This window comes from Cetorhinus maximus, chromosome 11, assembly GCF_964194155.1.
Source record: "Cetorhinus maximus chromosome 11, sCetMax3.hap1.1, whole genome shotgun sequence".
Classification (NCBI taxonomy): Eukaryota; Metazoa; Chordata; class Chondrichthyes; order Lamniformes; family Cetorhinidae; genus Cetorhinus; species Cetorhinus maximus.
In genome coordinates this window covers 61,548,356-61,568,022 of record NC_135889.1, presented here as the reverse complement: position 1 = coordinate 61,568,022, position 19,667 = coordinate 61,548,356, and the positions used below count along the sequence as shown (strand labels likewise).

At 41.6% G+C, this 19,667-nt stretch overlaps 1 protein-coding gene across 6 annotated transcripts in view; it reads left to right on the top strand.

Annotated features, from left to right (window-relative positions):
* Positions 1–18,663, top strand: part of rapgef4a (Rap guanine nucleotide exchange factor 4a) — a 346,899-nt gene extending 328,236 nt beyond the window's left edge. For 4 of the 6 annotated variants that reach the window (XM_078552090.1, XM_078552088.1, XM_078552094.1 and 1 more), the window contains 5 exons: positions 8,892–8,942; positions 10,734–10,821; positions 11,084–11,148; positions 15,264–15,318; positions 17,103–18,663. In XM_078552090.1, the coding sequence (XP_078408216.1) occupies positions 8,892–8,942; positions 10,734–10,821; positions 11,084–11,148; positions 15,264–15,318; positions 17,103–17,230 (387 nt within the window). In that variant the 3' untranslated portion in view covers positions 17,231–18,663. Of the gene's footprint in view, positions 1–4,608; positions 6,323–8,891; positions 8,943–10,733; positions 10,822–11,083; positions 11,149–15,263; positions 15,319–17,102 lie in introns of those variants that run through there. The other 2 variants (XM_078552089.1, XM_078552091.1) reach the window with 2 other exon arrangements.
* The last annotated feature ends 1,004 nt before the right edge of the window (positions 18,664–19,667 follow it).

Below are 19,667 nucleotides of genomic sequence, written 5' to 3'. Positions count from 1 at the left end.
AAAATCGTTTTACCTCACGTCGCCTTTGGCTCACTTAAAATTCACCTTAAATCTGTGCCCTCTGATTCTTTACCCTTCTGCCATTGGGAACAATTTCTCCCTATCTTCTCTCTCTAGACCTTGTGATTTAGAACACCTCTATCAAACCTCCTTTTAACCTTCTCTTTTCTAAGAACAACAACCCCATCTTCTCCAATCTATCCAAATAATTGAAGTCTCTCATCTCTGGACCAATCTTGTAAATTTTTTCTGCATCTTCTTCAAAACCTTCATAGCCTTCCTAACAATAGAATTGGACAATACTCCAATTGAGGCTGAACCAGTATTTTATAAATGTTCGCTTTAATTTTCTTGCTTTAAAAGATCCTGTATACTTGTTAATAATTTTCTCAACCTGCCCTACCACCTTCAATGATTTGTGCACATATAGCCCCATGTCCCTCTGCTCTGCACTCCCATTAGAATTATATCCTTTATTTTATGTTGCCTCTTTTTGCTCTTCCTACCAAAATGTATCATTTGGTACATCTCTGCATTAAATTTCATCTGCCAAGTGCCACCCATTCCCCCAGCCTATCTACGTCCTCTTGATGTTTATCACTATCCACTTCACAGTTCACAATATGTCCAAGCTTTGTGACTTCTGCAAATTTTGAAATTGTTTCCTATACACCCAAATCCTAAGTCATTAATTAATATATATTAATAAAAGCCGTAGTCCCAATAGCAATCTCTGGGGAGCCCAGCGTTCACCACTACTCTTTGTTTCCTATCAGTCAGCCAACTTCATATCCAAACTGCCATTGTCCTTTTTTTCATTCCCATGGCTTCAATTTTGCAGGCAAGCCTATTATTTGACACTTTATCAAATGATTTTTAGAAGTCCACATTGATCACAGAAAACCTCATTACTTTAATCAATCCCACTGTTTCCTCACCAAAAACTAAATCAAGTTATTTTGAACACTGTTTGCATTTAACAAATAGGTGTTGGCTTTCTTTAATTAATCTACACTTCTCCAAGTGGCTTTCACTTTTGTCCCAGATTATCGTTTCTAAAAGCTTTCCCTTCACTGATGTTAAACTGACTGGCCTGTAGTTTTTGGGTTTATTCCTACACTGATTTTTTTGAACAAAAGTGTAACATTTGCAATTCTCCAGTTCTCTGGCAACACCACCACCCTCCTCCCCCCACCACCTTCCACCCCTCCTCCCCTCCTGCATCTAAGGAAGATTGGATGATTATGGCCAGTACCCCAACAATTTCCACCCTTATTTCTGTCAGCATCCTCGGATGTGTCCCATCTGGTCCTGGTAACTTATCAACTTTAAGTACTGCCAACGTTTCTAATACCTCTTTATCAATTTTTAGCCCATCCAGTATCTCAACCACCTCCTCTTTCAGTATAATACCAACAGAGTCATCTTCTTTGGTAAAGACAGATGCAAACTATCAATTTACTCCCTCAGCTATGCCCTCTGCCTCCATGCATAGATCCACTTTTTTGGTCCCTAATTGGCTCTATCCCTCCTCTTAGTACTTTTTTACTATTTAAATGCCAACAGAAGACCCTTGGATTTCCTTTTTAATTTAGCTGTCACTTCCGTCTCACTTTGCCTCTCTCATTTCCCTTTTCAGTTCCCCTCTGAACTTTGGCCTGGAGTTCTCACTTGTATTATCAACCTTGACTCCACCCAAACCATCTCCTCTTTGAAGATCTCCATGCTTTGTTACAGCTTAACAAAAACAGAATTACCTGGAAAAACTCAGCAAGTCTGGCAGCATTGGCAGAGAAGAAATCAGTTAACGTTTCGAGCCTTCATGGCCCTTCGGCAGAACTGGAGCATAGTTAGAAGAAGGGAGAAATATAAATTGGTTTAAGGTGGGTGGGGGGGGGGGAAGAGACACATTGAGGGTGTGGTGTGATGATTGTGGAGATGAGCAGATAATCAAAAGATGTCACAGACAAAAGGGTCAAAGAGGTGTTGAAGGTGGTGGTCTTTGTCTGAGAAAAGTGCTAATTAAGAATGGAAGACAGGATATTCAAAGTACAGCTCTAGTGGGGGTGGGGTGGAAAGACTAAAGGTTTTAGTTTTAGATTTAAAAATAATGGAAATAGGTGGGGAAAGAAGAATCTATATAAATTATTGAAAAAAAAAAAGCGGGGTGGGGGGAAAAGAAATGGGGTGGGGATGGGGGGAGGGGGAGTTTAAGATCTAAAGTTGTTGAATTCAATATTCAGCCCAGAGGGCTGTAAAGTGCCCTGGAAAAATTTATTAATTTTGCTTCCAATCTCCACCCCTCCATCATCTTCACATGGTCCATCTCTGACACTTCTCTTCCCTTCCTTGACCTCTCTGTCTCAATTTCTGATGATAGACTGTCCACCAATATCCATTACAAGCCTACCGACTCCCACAGCTACCTCGACTACAGCTCCTCACACCCCGCTTCCTGTAAAGACTCCATCCCATTCTCTCAGTTCCTTCGCCTCCGTCGCATCTGTTCTGATGACGCTACCTTCAAAAACAGCTCCTCTGACATGTCCTCCTTCTTCCTTAACCGAGGTTTTCCATCCACGGTCGTTGACAGGGCCCTCAACCGTGTCCGGCCCATATCCCGCGCATCCTCCCTCACGCCTTCTCCTCCTTCCCAGAAACATGATAGGGTCCCCCTTGTCCTCACTTATCACCCCACCAGCCTCCGCATTCAAAGGATCATCCTCCGCCATTTCCGCCAACTCCAGCATGATGCCACCACCAAACACATCTTCCCTTCACCCCCCTTGACGGCATTCCGTAGGGATCGTTCCCTCCGGGACACCCTGGTCCACTCCTCCATCACCCCCTACTCCTCAACCCCCACTTATGGCACCTCCCCATGCCCACGCAGAAGATGCAACACCTGCCCCTTCACTTCCTCTCTCCTCACCGTCCAAGGGCCCAAACACTCCTTTCAAGTGAAGCAGCATTTCACTTGCATTTCCCCTAACTTAGTCTACTGCATTCGTTGCTCCCAATGCGGTCTCCTCTACATTGGAGAGACCAAACGCAAACTGGGCGACCGTTTTGCAGAACACCTGCGGTCTGTCTGCAAGAAAGACCCAAACCTCCCTGTCGCTTGCCATTTTAACACTCCACCCTGTTCTCTTGCCAACATGTTTGTCCTTGGCTTGCTGCATTGTTCCAGTGAAGCCCAACGCAAACTGGAGTAACAGCACCTCATCTTCCGACTAGGCACTTTACAGCCCTCCGGGCTGAATATTGAATTCAACAACTTTAGATCTTAAACTCCCCCTCCCCCCATCCCCACCCCATTTCTTTCCCCCCCCACCCCCGCTTTTTTTTTCAATAATTTATATAGATTCTTCTTTCCCCACCTATTTCCATTATTTTTAAATCTAAAACTAAAACCTTTAGTCTTTCCACCCCACCCCCACTAGAGCTGTACTTTGAATATCCTGTCTTCCATTCTTAATTAGCACTTTTCTCAGACAAAGACCACCACCTTGAACACCTCTTTGACCCTTTTGTCTGTGACATCTTTTGATTATCTGCTCATCTCCACAATCATCACACCACACCCTCAAGGTGTCTCTTCCCCCCCCCCCCCACCCACCTTAAACCAATTTATATTTCTCCCTTCTTCTAACTATGCTCCAGTTCTGCCGAAGGGCCATGAAGGCTCGAAACGTTAACTGATTTCTTCTCCGCCGATGCTGCCAGACTTGCTGAGTTTTTCCAGGTAATTCTGTTTTTGTTTTGGATTTCCAGCATCCGCAGTAGCTTTTAGCTTTTTGTTTTTAGCTTTGTTACAGCTTTGCCTGCCAATCTTTCAATCCAATTTACCCGGGACAAATCCCTTCTCAACCCAATAAAATTGGCCCTCCTCCAGTTAAATATTTTTACACTAGATTGCTCTTTGCTGTTTCAATCGCTGATCATGCTGTGATCACTGTGCACATGTTAATGGTTAGTGGGAAGACCCACTGCAGAAACTATGTGGAATTCAATCAGTTTGGTCCCAGACCATAATGACTCTGAATAGTAATAGTGGATGGTAAAAGCTCGTGAAAGTAAACTAGCAAAAGCTTTCTTTCTGTAAAGATGCGACAATAAATGTATCAAAAAGTCAATATTGCTTGTGAATGTTTTGGTCAAATCTACCTAATGATGCATATTTTATTCAATTGGTGCATTTAAGTGTATCTTTTCAACTAAAATCATTTTAAAAAGTCAAAAAAATTTAAATGTGTCCACAACAGGAGCTGCTGTACATGTATATCTTGCATGAAACAATCATAGCAAATTAAATATCATATGGCTATGAAATTTATGGGTATAATAAATATTATATATATACAGCTGTCCAGCAGTCACTTCAGTTATTGGTTCCTGCCAGAGATAGTATTCAGTTTGAAATACACAAGATGTTGCAAATGAGGTACTTTGCTATCAAATGCAATTGAATAGGCATGACAGTCTTCCCATGCAAATACATTTTGTTTGCAAAAGTCATCAAGAATAGAGTGTCACCTTCATTGTGTTTTTAATGCACCCTTCTCTGTGTTGTGTGGTTATCCTCCCTGCTCCTGATTTCCTTTTCAGCCTCTATAATACTTTGTTAATAGCAGAAAATGAGAACTGAAGCAAGAGGATTAAGACTGATTTGGCACTCTTTCACAATTGCAGACATGAATTTGAAAGAATTGATGCTCAACATGTCAATCACTGTGGTAATTGAACTAATACAGTGGAAATGCAATGCTGAACTATATAGCAGAACAGGAGAGTGCGATTCTGAGGTAGTCATTCGCAAACTGTATACTATTTTAGTCCAACCTTATGTTTTAAGGAGCATCTTAAAGGAGGAGTGAACGACAGAGAGGCTTTGAAGAAGGCAAATGAATTACAGTTATGAGAAAGATTGCATGGAAGAGATAAATCTGAGACCTCGCAGACTAAACTGTGACAGGAGGGAAAAGGGGTCATCAAGTCAGAGCAGTAAAATTAGGACTGATTGTAGAATCCTTTTCATACAATGGTCAACACATGGAATGGATTTTAGGGTAGGGCCATTAAATTATTCAAAAAGTTGGATTCTGAGGGGTGGGGTGTTCTATAATCTTTCTGGAGCAATGAGCTATAATGGGCTGAATGACAAATTGACACGGAGCCAAAGGAGGCAACATTAGGACAGATGACCATATGCATGATCAAAGATTTTAGGCAGCTCCTGCAACCCGCCAAAAACTCTACATCCCTTCAATTCCAGTCACTTGTCCAACCCCTGCAGCCTTCAACTCATCACTCATTGTCAGGCATGCATTCAGCTGTCTATGTCCCAAATTCTGGAATTCCCTCCTAACCCTCTCCATGCACCACTTTTGTTTCATCATTTAGGGCTGCCGTTAAAACTTATCCCTTGGACTGAGCTTTTAGTCACCCCTCCTAATTTTCCTTTCTTTAACTTAGTGACAGTTTTCTGTTTGATATGCTTCTGTGAAGTGGCTTGAAACAATTTCCTATGTTACGGTCACCATATAAATGCAAGTTGTTACTGAGTCTAGTAATGGAAATTCATCCTTAATGGTACAGTGTTCCTTAATTATTGCTGGGTCAAAGTCCTGGAATTCCCTACTGAGTGCTATCAATAAGGGGATAAGACTGGGGTCACTTCAGAGTAACTAGGGATGTGGAATGAAAATTTAGCATTTTCAGCATCATCCACGTCCCAATAGAAAACAACATATTAAGTCAGTAGGCATGAATCTAGGCTGGTAGCCATAGTGTTGTAAAGTTTTAATTAGCTTCCCAATGAGAGACATGACCAAGGGTAGTTCTGATTTATAGCCTACAGTGATCGATAGCTCAGCAAACCAAACTCCTGTGGCCAGATTTTGTTGGGAACCCAACAACTGGATGGCTTCCAGATCTCAAACTTGTGCCCATGCTGCGTCATGCTTGTGATGTGACTTTTGAATATAAGAGGCCTCATTTGCCAGGAGGAAAACTTGGTGTCCAATCAGAGGTGCTGAGAACCTCCAGGAGGCGGGAGCTGCCTGCCTGGGATCAGCAGCAAGGGCAGGCAGCAACCATGTTGGGGGCTGCCGCTGCCTTGCCAATTAGAGCAGGCAGCTCCTGGGAAGGCCATGGAGGTGAAATGAGACAGACAGTGACCTTGCATAACAAAGCAAGGACCAGCACTCATTGCTGCGATAGTTGGCCCTATGGATGTGTTTCCAAGACAACTGTAGAGGTTTATTTGGACCCCACAGCAAACCCAATAGCTGTGCACTGACACGCATGGACTGTGTGGGCTCACCAGAAAAAAAAATTGAAAATTGCTTTTGGGAAGAGATCAGTCCCTTAACCAGCTCCATAATGAACCATTAATTGGTGACAAGCATGTTGTTCACTCGCACCCCCAGTGGTTCGTTGAAGGTTTGAAACTGTCCCAGAGGCATTGGGATCGTGAGACAATCTCCAGGGCTGCGATTTTCAAAGCTGGCCTGTACTGGATCCTGACCCTGTGGCTCTTTGAAAGTCCAGGCCCTGGTCTCTCTTTTTCTTTGTCCTGTTTTTTCTCTCTCTCGCTCTCTCTCGTTCTCGCTCTCTCGCTCTCTCTCGTTCTCGCTCTCTCTTGTTCTCTCGCTCTCTCGTTCTCACTCTCGCTCTCTCTCGTTCTCAATCTCTCGCTCTCTCTCATTCTCGCTCTCTCATGCTCTTGTTCTCTTGCTCGCTCTCATTCTCGTTCTCGCTCTCCTGTTCGCGCTCTCTCGCTCTTGTTCTCTCTCTCTCATTCTCGCTCTCTCATGCTCTTGTTCTCTTGCTCGCTCTCATTCTCGTTCTCTCTCTCCTGTTCGCGCTCTCTCGCTCTTGTTCTCTCGCTCTCGTTCTCGCTCTCTCGTTCTCTCGTTCTCGCTCTCTCTCATTCTCTCTCTCTCTCGCTTTCATGTTCGTTCTCTCTCTCGTGTTCTCTCTCTCCCTCTCTCGTGTTTGTTCCCTTTCTCTCGTTCTCTCTCTCCCACTCTCGTTCTCTCTCTCTCTCGTTCTCTCTCTCTCGTTCTCTCTCTTGTTCTCTCTCTCTCTCGTGTTCGTTCTCTCTCTCTCTTGTTCATTCTCTCTCTCTCTCATGTTCGTTCTCTCTCTCTCTCGTGTTCATTCTCTCTCTCTCTTTCTCGTGTTCGTTCTCTCTCTCTCTGTCGTGTTCGTTCTCTCTCTCTCTCTCTCTCTCTCGTGTTTGTCCTCTCTCTCTCTCGTGTTCGTCCTCTCTCTCTCTCTCGTGTTCGTTCTCTCTCTCTCTCTCTCGTGTTTGTTCTCTCTCTCTCTCTCTCGTGTTCGTCCTCTCTCTCTCTCTCGTGTTCATTCTCTCTCTCTCGTGTTCGTTCTCTCTCTCTCTCTCATGTTCGTTCTCTCTCTCTCTCTCGTGTTCGTTCTCTCTCTCTCTCATGTTCATTCTCTCTCTCTCTCTCTCGTGTTCGTTCTCTCTCTCTCTTGTGTTCATCCTCTCTCTCTCTCTCTCTCGTGTTTGTCCTCTCTCAAACACCTCCTGCCTCCCACCCACTCTCTTTTAAAATTCTGACATCCCATGATGGAGTCTATCTCCCCCATCAACATGTGTTACAAACTGTCTGATCCTCAGTGTCCATAGCTCTCCATGTTTTAGGATTTCTTTCTCAGCTCGTGGAAACTCATCTGACAAATGCCATACGGGTCAACCACATGTTCAAAATTATCTAAAGCTAAGAACTACTTGGCACAATTGTTTACTTTTTTCTGCATGTAGACTAAAGATTAAAGAATTCATAACTATGTAACAAATGGATTTGACTCTAATACCTATTAGTAGATTGACACTATAAATACCCTCTACATATTTAAGTATTTATTTTCCAGGATTATTTGACTTTAAGAGATGTATTTTGGACTACCCCTTTGTTCCTGCTGCAATTTCAGAGGATGCTAGGTATATCCCAGGGAGCAGTCTTGCAGCACTTTCTACAGTGCATTTGAGAGTGGCACATCAAGGGTCTTATATATACCTACATATTCCCACATGGAAGGTTACTTCATTGATGCCACTCCAGGTTTCGCAAAGTAAAGTGTCACCTTTGTTTAGTTTCCATATCAGAGGAGCTAATACGAGTTAAAAGTTGTGAACAGAAATAGTTCAAACTCCAGTTTTGTCTCTGTTACTGCTTATTACTTTTAATGAACTTGCTCTGTCATTTATAGCTTAAGCCATGATCCAATAGAGTATTCATTCTATTACTTTCTAAGTCTAGGGGTGGGATTTTCTGCACCCGCCCGCCTACGGGATCTTCCGGTCCCGCCGCAAGTCAAAGGACTTCTGGCTGGGACGCCGCCTCACCCACGATGGGTCCCGCCCGCAACAGAGCTGGAGAATCCCGGCTTAGGTGGTCATGAACGGGCTCATGTCATATTCAATAAGCTAAATACAGTGACGAGAGTTTCTGTTCAATCCCTGAGGTAGGTTAAAATGCTCTACAAGTTGTAGAAAGTGAATTCTCACATCAGAATGACCATGTTGCTGAACTTGAGGAAAACGTCCAACAAAGAAACATGCTCACTAGCAGGTATGGTAAAGAGAGAAGCTCCAAGCACCATGGCAGCTCCATGGCATGTGGGATTGGTTATCACAAGGAATGGCTGGCAGGTTCAGAAATTTGTATAGTCAGGCCAAAGTAAGAATGTACTTCAATTGCAATAATTAAATGCATCATAATTATTCATGGATTGAGATAAATAACCTAACTCGTGAAGCAAGCATTTGGGAATTATCCAGTTATGTTGCCCATGACATATCCTTGATGTTCACACAACTGCATGTAATACAAAATAGTAAATTCTCCTCCCTATCTTTACAGAAACTTCCTAGTAAATTCAAGAAAATCTATTCAGAATTTGAAAGCTTGATGGTGCGTATGCTTTTAACTTTTACAGTTATTTTAAAAGCATTGATAAAGATACCTAATATTATATTCGGGTACCAGCAGAGACCCACAAATATGTGCCGTGAAATTAGTATCTTTATTGCAAAAGTACTTCACTGAACCCCAACCTATGCCATTATTCTGATACCATATCCATCTCATTCCTTTCATCCTTATCATATAATCTCTTTGGCATTCTCCTTGCCATTCCATCCCTCCCATGCTGCCCCCCCCCCATGTCATCCCCTCACCCCACTTGCCGTATCTTCCTTGCCCCCCAAGCTGCCCAATGTCCCCCCAAATTTACACTGATTTTTGTTTACAAATCTGATCCCAAGCGGTATGTACATCATAATTATGACATCATCATGCATGTTGCATCAGCTGTATTTATTGGAGGGAGTTTTAACCCCAAAGAAATGGGGGGGCTGGGTTGGGTGCGATTGGTTGTAGAGTGGTAAAACTGTTAAAGGTCTGAATACTGACCTCAACCCACCTCTTTCCAGTTTTAACAGAGGCAAGATGGGGGGCTGGGTGACCAACTTGGTTGGATTGGTGTTTTCAATATTATGAGGCTGTGTGCCTCCTTTTTATTCAGCATTTGAAATTTAACACTAGTCTGCTGAGTTTCCTGAAGCACAGAGAGGAATTTGCACATTCACTTAAGCTATTGATCTATTTTCAACCTTTTTAAAATTTAATTTTTTGCAGTTTCTACAGTGTTTCAGCTTTAACATTATTTGTACAACATAGTGGTAACATCAAAACTGTAAAGTTTCTAATATAGCACCTGCTATAATAATTGCTAGATTTGTTTAATTTTACAAGCACCTATGACAGCTGAAATTGGGTTAATCTCAGGAAACCCACAATCTAAACCAAGCCTTGCGGCATTGTGTTATCATGCGAGTGTTTGATCAGTGTATATATAACTTTTTTGGGTCATGCTGTTTTATCAGGTGTAGCGTGTGTCAAGTTCCAAAATTGATCCAAATATTTCCTTGATTTATTACTAGTTTTGCGATCTATTTTTTTTCTTTTGTCCGTTTCCTGATTTCTGAAGCTAAAAATGGAATTGAATTCAGCCTAAACCCAGATTCTTAAACCAATAATAAGAAAGAAGTAAAGAACACATTTGTATCTCACTTCTCACATCCTCAGCACGCCTCAGTGTTTCACAGTGAATGGATTATTTTTAAGGTGTTCTGTAGGCAAATGCAGCAGCTAATCTTGGGTGCAGCACTTTACCACAAACACATGACAAATGGCCAGATAATCTGCGTTGGTGGCGTTAGTTGAAAACTGAATGTCTGTGGGGCTCAGTACTTTCTGTTCGTTTTCAAATAGTATTTTAGGATCTTTCGCATTCGTCTGAACAGGCCAATGGAGACTTAGTTTATTGTCTTATTCCAAAAATGCTATGTATAATAATGTAAGCATCCAGCCCTGCAATTAGATGGCAGTCTAGATTATGTCCTCGTGTCCTTAAGGTGTTCTTGAGCCTATCTTAACGATCCTTAAGTGTGCATGTAACTTTATCACAAATGGTCTTTTAAGTCAGGCACATAAAAATCTGTACAGTAAAAATAAGTGTACATATTTAATTTGTTCCATAAGTAAAGGTATTTTTTGAAGGAATTTTCTTTGTTTAAAGTTATAGTGTTTGCTTTATAGTTATGCAAGCAGTGTATTCTGCTTAGCGCAAGCCTGCTTAGCATATCTGCTGCAGTGAGTTAATCATTCAATGAATATTAAATACTAAACAATTTCCTGTAGGATCCTTCCAGGAACCATAGGGCATACAGACTTACAGTAGCTAAACTGGAGCCACCAATCATTCCCTTCATGCCTTTACTTATAAAAGGTAATTCAATCATACTTTCTTCCTTTTGCATTGCAAATGTCATTTATCAAGCTGCTAACCGTGGATTGTTTTTATTGCTTTAATAACTTCATCCAAAACAGTTAAATAAGAACAAGCAATAATTATAATACTTAGCTAAAGCTGGTTAAGTCATGTTACCTAATTAAATTAATCAGTTCAGGAATGTGTGAAGAATGTAATGCCAGCTTGAGGTCTTTTGCAATTGGAAGAAATTGTTTGCTGATTGCCTCTTTCTTTACAGACATGACATTTACCCACGAAGGCAACAAAACATTCAGTGATCAGCTTGTCAATTTTGAAAAAGTGGTAAGCTTCAAAATGTGTGTTTTTTAGCGGGGGAAGCATAGAGAGGAATTTGCACATTCACTTAAGCTATTGATCTATTTTCAACCTTTTTAAAATTTAATTTTTTGCAGTTTCTACAGTGTTTCAGCTTTAACATTATTTGTACAACATAGTGGTAACATCAAAACTGTAAAGTTTCTAATATAGCACCTGCTATAATAATTGCTAGATTTGTTTAATTTTACAAGCACCTATGACAGCTGAAATTGGGTTATGCTCATAGGGTTAGATGAAGAGGGATGGGCAGAGGCCTGTGTGGACATGTATGGCATAAATACCAGCATAGGTTACTTGGGCAAAATATACAACACAGAAACAGGCCATTCTCAATGTTTCTACATAACGAGTTATGTGAGAATTCAGTTCCTAGATCTGATCAAGTTAGATATACATATGCAATGCCTATTAGAAACAAATCTATTTTGAATTCACTGTTATGCACCCCACAAACAATTTTCAGAGAATTGTTCATATTTTACAATGCAAATAAAATTCAGTATTTAAAGCTGTTGATTTTTCCTCCTCCCTCAACATTCCTCTCAAGGCAAGTGACTCATTTTTACTTCAGCTCCAAAGATACCAGCAGTACTATGTGATCAGAAGCAAGAGCTCTGTCTAATTTTGACCTCAATCCCAGCCCAAAGCCCTGGGAAACAGAGAAATTGTGGTGTTTTATTGATGCAGCATCTAAAAGTTGAGACCAATCCATTCTACATGACTTAAACTATGTGATGGAAAATTGTGTTTTGATAAAAAAGGCCTGGTTTTGGACTGCACCACATCAGCATGGGTGCTAACAGTCTGGACTGGCTGGCTGACAGGCAACTTCATGGAGTACTAACAGTTGCATCCTGAGGGAGGACCACAGGTGAATGCTGCATGGTACAGGTGCCACTGCCACTTCCACAGGGCAGCACCACAGTAAAACGGCAATACATCTGAGAACAGTTTGTGAACTGTTGTGAGACCTGCAAGCCCCTTAACACACTGCTATCAACAGCTATGATGACAGCAGTCTGAGCTTGTATAGCAGCAGTCTGAGCTTGTATAGCAGCAGTCTGAGCTTGTATAGCAGCAGTCTGAGCTTGAATAGCAGCAGTCTGAGCTTGTATAGCAGCAGTCTGAGCTTGAATAGCAGCAGTCTGAGCTTGAATAGCAGCAGTCTGAGCTTGTATAGCAGCAGTCTGAGCTTGAATAGCAGCAGTCTGAGCTTGAATAGCAGCAGTCTGAGCTTGAATAGCAGCAGTCTGAGCTTGAATAGCAGCAGTCTGAGCTTGTATAGCAGCAGTCTGAGCTTGAATAGCAGCAGTCTGAGCTTGAATAGCAGCAGTCTGAGCTTGTATAGCAGCAGTCTGAGCTTGAATAGCAGCAGTCTGAGCTTGAATAGCAGCAGTCTGAGCTTGCATGGCTTCAACCTGAGCTTCCACTGTAGCACCAGATCTTGCATGGTTTCTGCTTATGCTCTAATGGAAGCTGAGAAAATGGCCATCAGATGCTGCACCATGGTTGAGTCCACAAGTGTTCTCATGGAGTTGACTGCCTGTCCTGCGCAGGAATATATAGGCTCCAAGCCCTGTGCAAAGCTCTATGCAACGTTGGTGCATGACAGCAAGCTTTCTGGCAGGCCTGCCAATGCATCAAGCATCACTTTGTGCATACCCATCAGACTTTTGCTGAGGCTGCCTTGTCAATGTCCTCATCTATGTCCTCTGTAGTAGAACCTGTGAGCAGCCTCATCCTCTGATAAGCTGGCACCTGTGCTACCCTTTCCCCCTGCCCTGGTTGAAGGCCACACATGCCCAGTGTTACGACCAGGTGAGGAGGGGTCAAATGGCTCCCCTCTTTGTCCTTTCCTTATTTGACCTCAGCAGGTTTTTTTTTTGAAAAGGTATAGTTGCCAATGCAGTGAAAACCTAACTGTTTTCGCACTGTGATCATAAAAGAACCAATAGGACAGGTTTTCTTGAGTTTAACAAAGAAAGATATTATACTTAAACCAATCTAAGTAAAATAAAGTATGCACCGTACGTGCACACGTGCTTGGAGTACGTACACGCACACACACACGCATGAGATACGTGCACTTGAAGTACATGCGCTCGCTCTCATGCAGTCCTTCCCAACACCTCGCACGTGGCATGCATGCTCCCTCGCACATGGTGCGCACGCTCCCTAGAGTGTGACACCAGAGTGGGGAAGGATAGGTTTACCAAATTAGAGCCCATATAAAAAGTAAGAGTATACACTCTATAGTTTGGTGACTCGGCTGGCTTCAGGCTGAATTTGATGGTCTCGATGCTTCAGATTTAAAGATGTAGACGGCTGATTTTTGTTGTTCTTCGGGAGACGGTAATGTTGGGTTAGATTCTTTTAAGAAATCTCTGTCAGCAGTGGGGTGTCCCTGGATGATCGCAGTCAGAAAACAGGGCTCGAAGCTTACCCGGAGGGTTAGAGAAAAAAAGAGGCAGGTGGAATCCCATTTAGGTCTTCTCCATATGACAAGCCAACCCTGTATTTGTTTTAAACACCGGTTTCCTCAGCAAAATACGGGGTTGGCTTGTCACATGGAGATGACCTAAGTGGGATCCCACCAGCCTCCTCTTTTTTTAGTGCCTTGTATTGCTATTGAAAAACCTGTTTTTTAAAAAGTTTATTTCAGGTTTCCAGATAGCAGATTAAAAATCATTATTTGACATAAAGCACATCTTCATGACACCGATGTTTCAAAAGTATGCACAGTGTCAGTATCAGCTGGTGGCTGTGTGTGAGAGAGCAAATGATATTCCTTTTTCTACATCACTGGCTTCCTGCTCTTCCATCTCTTGCCCTTCCAACACTGCCTTGCCAGGTTGTAGCTTTTGGGTATCTGAAAGGGGAAGGGCACAAGGTTAGGGTTATGGTGAGAATCAAAAGAGGTTATGTGATGAGGGGAAAGTGGGATGTGAGAAGGAAGATTAGGTATGAGGATACTGTCATCTTTTATTGTTTCATCCTCACCACTGCCACACCCTCAGTCGTGGCTGCCCCAGTGATGATGGCTGCTGTCTCCTCCATGGCTAAGGACATTGCAGTTGTGCCTCTCTCCCATCAATTAGGTGCTGCTCCCTCCAGTCGTACATCCTGCGAGAGAGAGGGAGGTGTATCAGTGAGTGTGGTGCAACGTGTTTGGGTGATGTGGCTGTCATGGTTGAATAGCTTACAGTGTGTGCATGCTGTGAGATGTGGGTATGAGGCTTGCAGCAGTGGTAAGAGTGTGAGAGATTAGGTGAAGCTATAGTCCTGCTTGATAAAGATTGTTGATAATTGACGGGGGTGGGGTGGTCTGTTGAGCAGTTTCAGAGCTTTGTGGCTCAGCCGTAAGGAATAGGAATTTGAAAAATGAATTCATGGATCTTGACCACTTGTGTGAGGTCATAAAATTTGTGGTACTGCATCGAGGTCCTTGGCGCTGCCCTGCTTATATTGACCCTGATGACCATTTGCTGTGACTGCCTTCTGGGAATTTGTCCAGAGAGCCTCCTGGCTCAATGTAAATAGAGGACCTCTCCTGTCCACCCCAAGGCCTCCGGCGCTGCATCTGAAACCCTGGGAGCACATTTTGTGTAATGTGCCGCAGTCAGAGTTCCTCCTCAAAATATTTTCCCCAGTCACTTCCAGCACCTATTCCAGCCAGAATGCACTTTCCCATTAAGAGGTTTTAAGTAGTGTTAGCTCGCTTTAGCGGTGTTTGCCTTGCATGAACTTGGGCCTTCTGTTGAGGAGTGCAGCCATTCAACTGTGCATTTAGCTCCGGAATGCACTCTACTATCATTTCAGTTAGCGGGTAGCACAAAGCAGAAGCAGAAGAAGTTAGCATGCTGTCTGCATCGGAAAGAATGTGTGCAGGTTAATTGCACATCGCAATCCCTTGCTTGTTTTTGGTTCTGTCAAATTTTCCCCCATTCCAAAACAAGTTTATTTTCATTTATTCTAAGGGATGAGGATCAATAAGCCCATTGACTTAGTAAAATTGATGCTTTAACAAGATTTTTATGCTTCAGTTTGGTTGACATTTAATGTTTTTATTTTTGTTTCAGCATATGATTGGCAACACAGTGCGGACAGCCAGACACTGCAGAAGTCAGCCTTTTAGTAAGTCAGTAGTATGTGAATATGAACTGAGTGCCAGATATTCGGAGCTTACCTTTAGAACTCCTACTTAAACTTCTGTGTGAGGATTCCCTCAGCAATCTAGATGTTGGTAGACATAAATTGGTAACAAACTTATTAATGATATATAAAATGTTACGAAAACTTTTTACACTCAAGCTGGTCATAAGCAACAAACTTAACTCAGCAGTTGTGTTAAAGGATCCTGCAGTTTGAGAACAGGCTACTGCTGCTCTGTTCCTGAAGGACTTTACATGTTAATTTCACAGGGAGCAAAAAACAAATGAACCCAACTGGATCAGCACAACAAACTTTGGATATTTTCTACTTCGACCTAAGGGTTAACTCAACAATCCAGTCTATACATAAAAATCATTCTCTTGTTGATGAAGGATGTCTTGATTTCGCTATCTGTCATGATTTCTCATGTATGGCTGGGCGAATGAATGCTTTATCCCCATCACTATATTCTTAGTATGACCTAATGACTAGTATGAGTTCTAGCAAGTTGGGATGCCTGTATTTCTCCAATTTTCTAAGTATCCCAAATAAAATGTACTTTGGCCCAGTTATGAATTTGTTAGTTTCAGCTTATTTATAAGCTTTTCGGTATTCTTTTATGCAGCTCGATGTATTCCTGTGGACAAGGGTGCACTGGAGAATGGGCTTCATGCACTATTAATTTTTATGGGATAACTTTGGTTTCTCCTGAGCTTCTACCAGTACAATAATTCAGAACAAAATTTAGAAACAAACAAAATCCCGCACAACGGCATTTTGAATTTCTGCCCATTGACTTTTTTCTTTGGTGGAGGAATTAAAGAATGGCAACATTCTGCTTCCACTGTTTTATCTCTGAGGGGGTTCTGAATGCCTTGTCAAAAATGTTAACCCTAATACTCAAGAGGCGATTTTTAATTTTGCGTCCACATCGGGCAAGTGGTGGGAACAGCGATCAGAGTGGTCGCCCAATGATACCAGTGAAAGGCCCAAACCATTTTTGCGGCTGCATCTCATTTAGATGCTTTCAGCAAACTGCTTTTGCTCAACAAGTACTGATGGGCAGCTCGCCGCTGATCGGAGGTTGGGGGAGATCCTGCTCCTCCGCCAAGCTAAACGTAAGCGTTTAAGGGAGGGAGAACCAGTAAAAGCAACCAGTGACAGGTAGAAAAAACAAAACTGCATCGGGAAGAAATGGCATAAGACCCCAATTTAAATACTATAACAAGCCTGTTTCGGTTGGGAGCGCTAGGCGGACTGTTTTAAGGTCTTTCAAAATGGAGTCACGTGGCCTCAGGCAGCTAGTGAGTAGTTCCTTTTTTTAAGAAATGTTCTGCCTTCTGCTGTGTTTTTCAGTCTGAATGGGACACGAGGCAGCTGAAATCTCCCTCATTTGAGCATTGGCATTACTGCTGTATTCATCTCCTTCATTATGGCACGGAGGCACTGCAGCAGTCAGTCAGAGAGAAGCAAATATACTGTTTGTGTGCTTCAGATAGTATATGTATTATTCAGTGCTTAATAAAATGGATCAAAAATCTTAGTTCAATCTTAAGGAGCACAGGAATATACAGGACTGGCAAAGTCTTTTGTTCTCCAGCCAACCAGTCCCAAAGATTAAAATCATCATATTGTACTCCTATACCCCTCGATCACTTCTTTCATCAAATAGCTTTACTGCTTCTTATTGAATTCCTTGACACTATCTGCCTAAATTTAAATTTGCTTTGTAATTTGTTCAGCCAGCAATATTTTTCTTTCATCAGATCCAGATTCATCACTTGCGAACAAGAACCATCAGGATGTCCGTGCATATGTTCGACAGCTTAACGTAATCGACAATCAGAGGACTTTATCACAGTTGTCTCACAGGTTGGAGCCACGCCGATCCTAATAATTTTTCACCTTTGCACTGCCATAAAAGAAAATATTTATTGTATTTCAGCACAATGGGCATTCTGTGGTTTGCAGTGTTAAGAATAATTATTATTGAAAATGGGCAGTATTGTAACTGCCTTCAACTCAGAGGAAGACCATTCTGAATTGGAATTGACTTTAGCCCCGTGTTACAACAATTATGCCTGCCTCTTCCAAGATTTGGAATACATACTGTGTTTCACAAAGACCAAAATATCCTCGACGTCTTATTATGTATTGATAGTTAAAAGGAGAAAGTAGGGTTTTCTTTTTTGCAGATTCTTTTATGTACAATGCAGAAGAATTTGTGCCAAGAATTGCCCTATATGTATTTAAGCACACTGACGAGATGGTCCTTCAATCTATAAAACAGTTTACATTTGTTCAGATCCTCTAAGCAGGTTGTTTTGTTTTAAGATGATGGCACAAAATATTTGATATTTTTACCAATTGATGCTTCTTTTTAAAAGGTGTTTCTAAACTTTCCACATTATATTTAAACTGGGAAAATAGCACAATCTGCACAAGATAAAATTGATGAAGTATTCCAATATTTCTTGTAACTTCATTGTTTTCAATTATCAGCAAGCTTTAGACTTTTCATCCATATATTGTTTAATTGTGACCTAACATAGGCATTTCCTGTTTGCTTGGAAGGTGCTTTCTTCAGAATGTTAGCTGCTCCATGCAGCTCTCAACAGCATGGTGCAGGAGCCTGCTGCTCTTATCAGTATTACACTATTTTAATTAAGCACTACCCAACTTTCACCCAACTAACTAACCTTGGGCACCCCACTGACACCAGAGTTTTATTCTTCATAGAATGTTTTGTAACTTTTGCTTAAAAATGAATTTCAAATACATAAAATTGAATTTAGAAGTTGCAAGATATATGTCCAGAATGTGCCAGACTTAATTTCTGAAATTTCAATCACTCTCCCCAATCCCAATACCCCCACCACCCCCGCAACCATGTCCTCAGACAGCTGAAAATTTTATTAAACATTACGTTATTGTGACAGCACCACACTGTTTCGGAAATCTGTGGGAAAACCTGAATGCTGATTATTTGTTTTAGCATTATTAAGCAAGTGTAAATAGTAAAAAAAAAGCTTGCTTAATGCATTTGTCAGTGACAGTTCTATAACTGATACGGTGCCAAAAGTATTGCTTATTTTATTTATTATATTTTAATTTATGTCTGTTTAAAGTTTGGTCTACAAACTATTACATTAAATTACATTTTTGGTATAGAGTTCAATTTTTCACTGCCTTGTATTCATTGTCTATAAATAACGTTATAAAATGTACAGTAAATGTCTCTAATGTTAGCACGAATAAAACAAATGTTGCATTGTACACAGTATGGTATGTTGGCCCAAATCAAATAAAAATTAAGCTGTTTCTACAAAATGTAGCTGCTATGTCTGGTTTTCTTGTAAACTGGTAATAAGCAGTTGCTCTGCCATTTATCAACACTGATTAAAATGTTAGTCCAATTAAATACTATGATCTAGTAGACAATAGGACTGATTTGCCTGTCCTGAATTCACTTTATTTCATTATTTCAGAGGAAAATGGGGCAAAGACTTGTAATGTGGGGTCTTTGTCCCTTTTGCACATTTTTGGCAGGGCAAACATACCAGAAACATAGGAACAGGAGTAGGCCATTCAGCCCCTTGAGCCTGCTCCACCATTTAACTAAATCAAGTTGATCTTTTACCTCAACGCCATCTTCCCGCACTACCCCCGTATCCCTTAATCTATCGACCTCTGCTTTGAACATTATCAATGACTGAGCTTCCACAGCCCTCTGGGGTAGAGAATTCCAAGGATTTACCACCCCCTGAAACAAGTGAAAGCTTCATTATGATATGAAAATGACAATGTTATGATTTAATGGTCTATTTGGCTTCCAAAGGGCGCTGATATAAATGGGCATCCTGAAATCCTTGGTCTTGAGTAGTAACCAGAAGTAAGTTTAAAGTACCAAAAAGAAGATTGTTTCAACTGTTTTGAAACTATTAAAGGTCCTATCTAACGTTTTCTTTCTCCTGGCAGTGATGAGTACTGGTTAGCTCTGGCCTCACCCTGTCTCCACTTCCATCCAGACATGCTAAAAGAGAGTAATGGAGGTTGTGCAGAGTGGTATAGAGCAGATGCTCCTCACAACCACTTCTTGCAACATCATTACTAGTTCATTAGCCATCAAACAGGGTCCCATCACTTGTCCACAGATTCAAGGCTGCTCATGGGGTTTCCTATTCCTCTTTGGCCTGTGCCATCTTAAGCCCAGTCTCTTCATGACAAAACGTGCTAATGATCTAAAATACCTTTTGACATTTCTGAATATTTTCTCTTTCGTTCTCCATTCCCCCCACCTTATCGCCTCAATTGTCGCTGTTGTCTGAAAT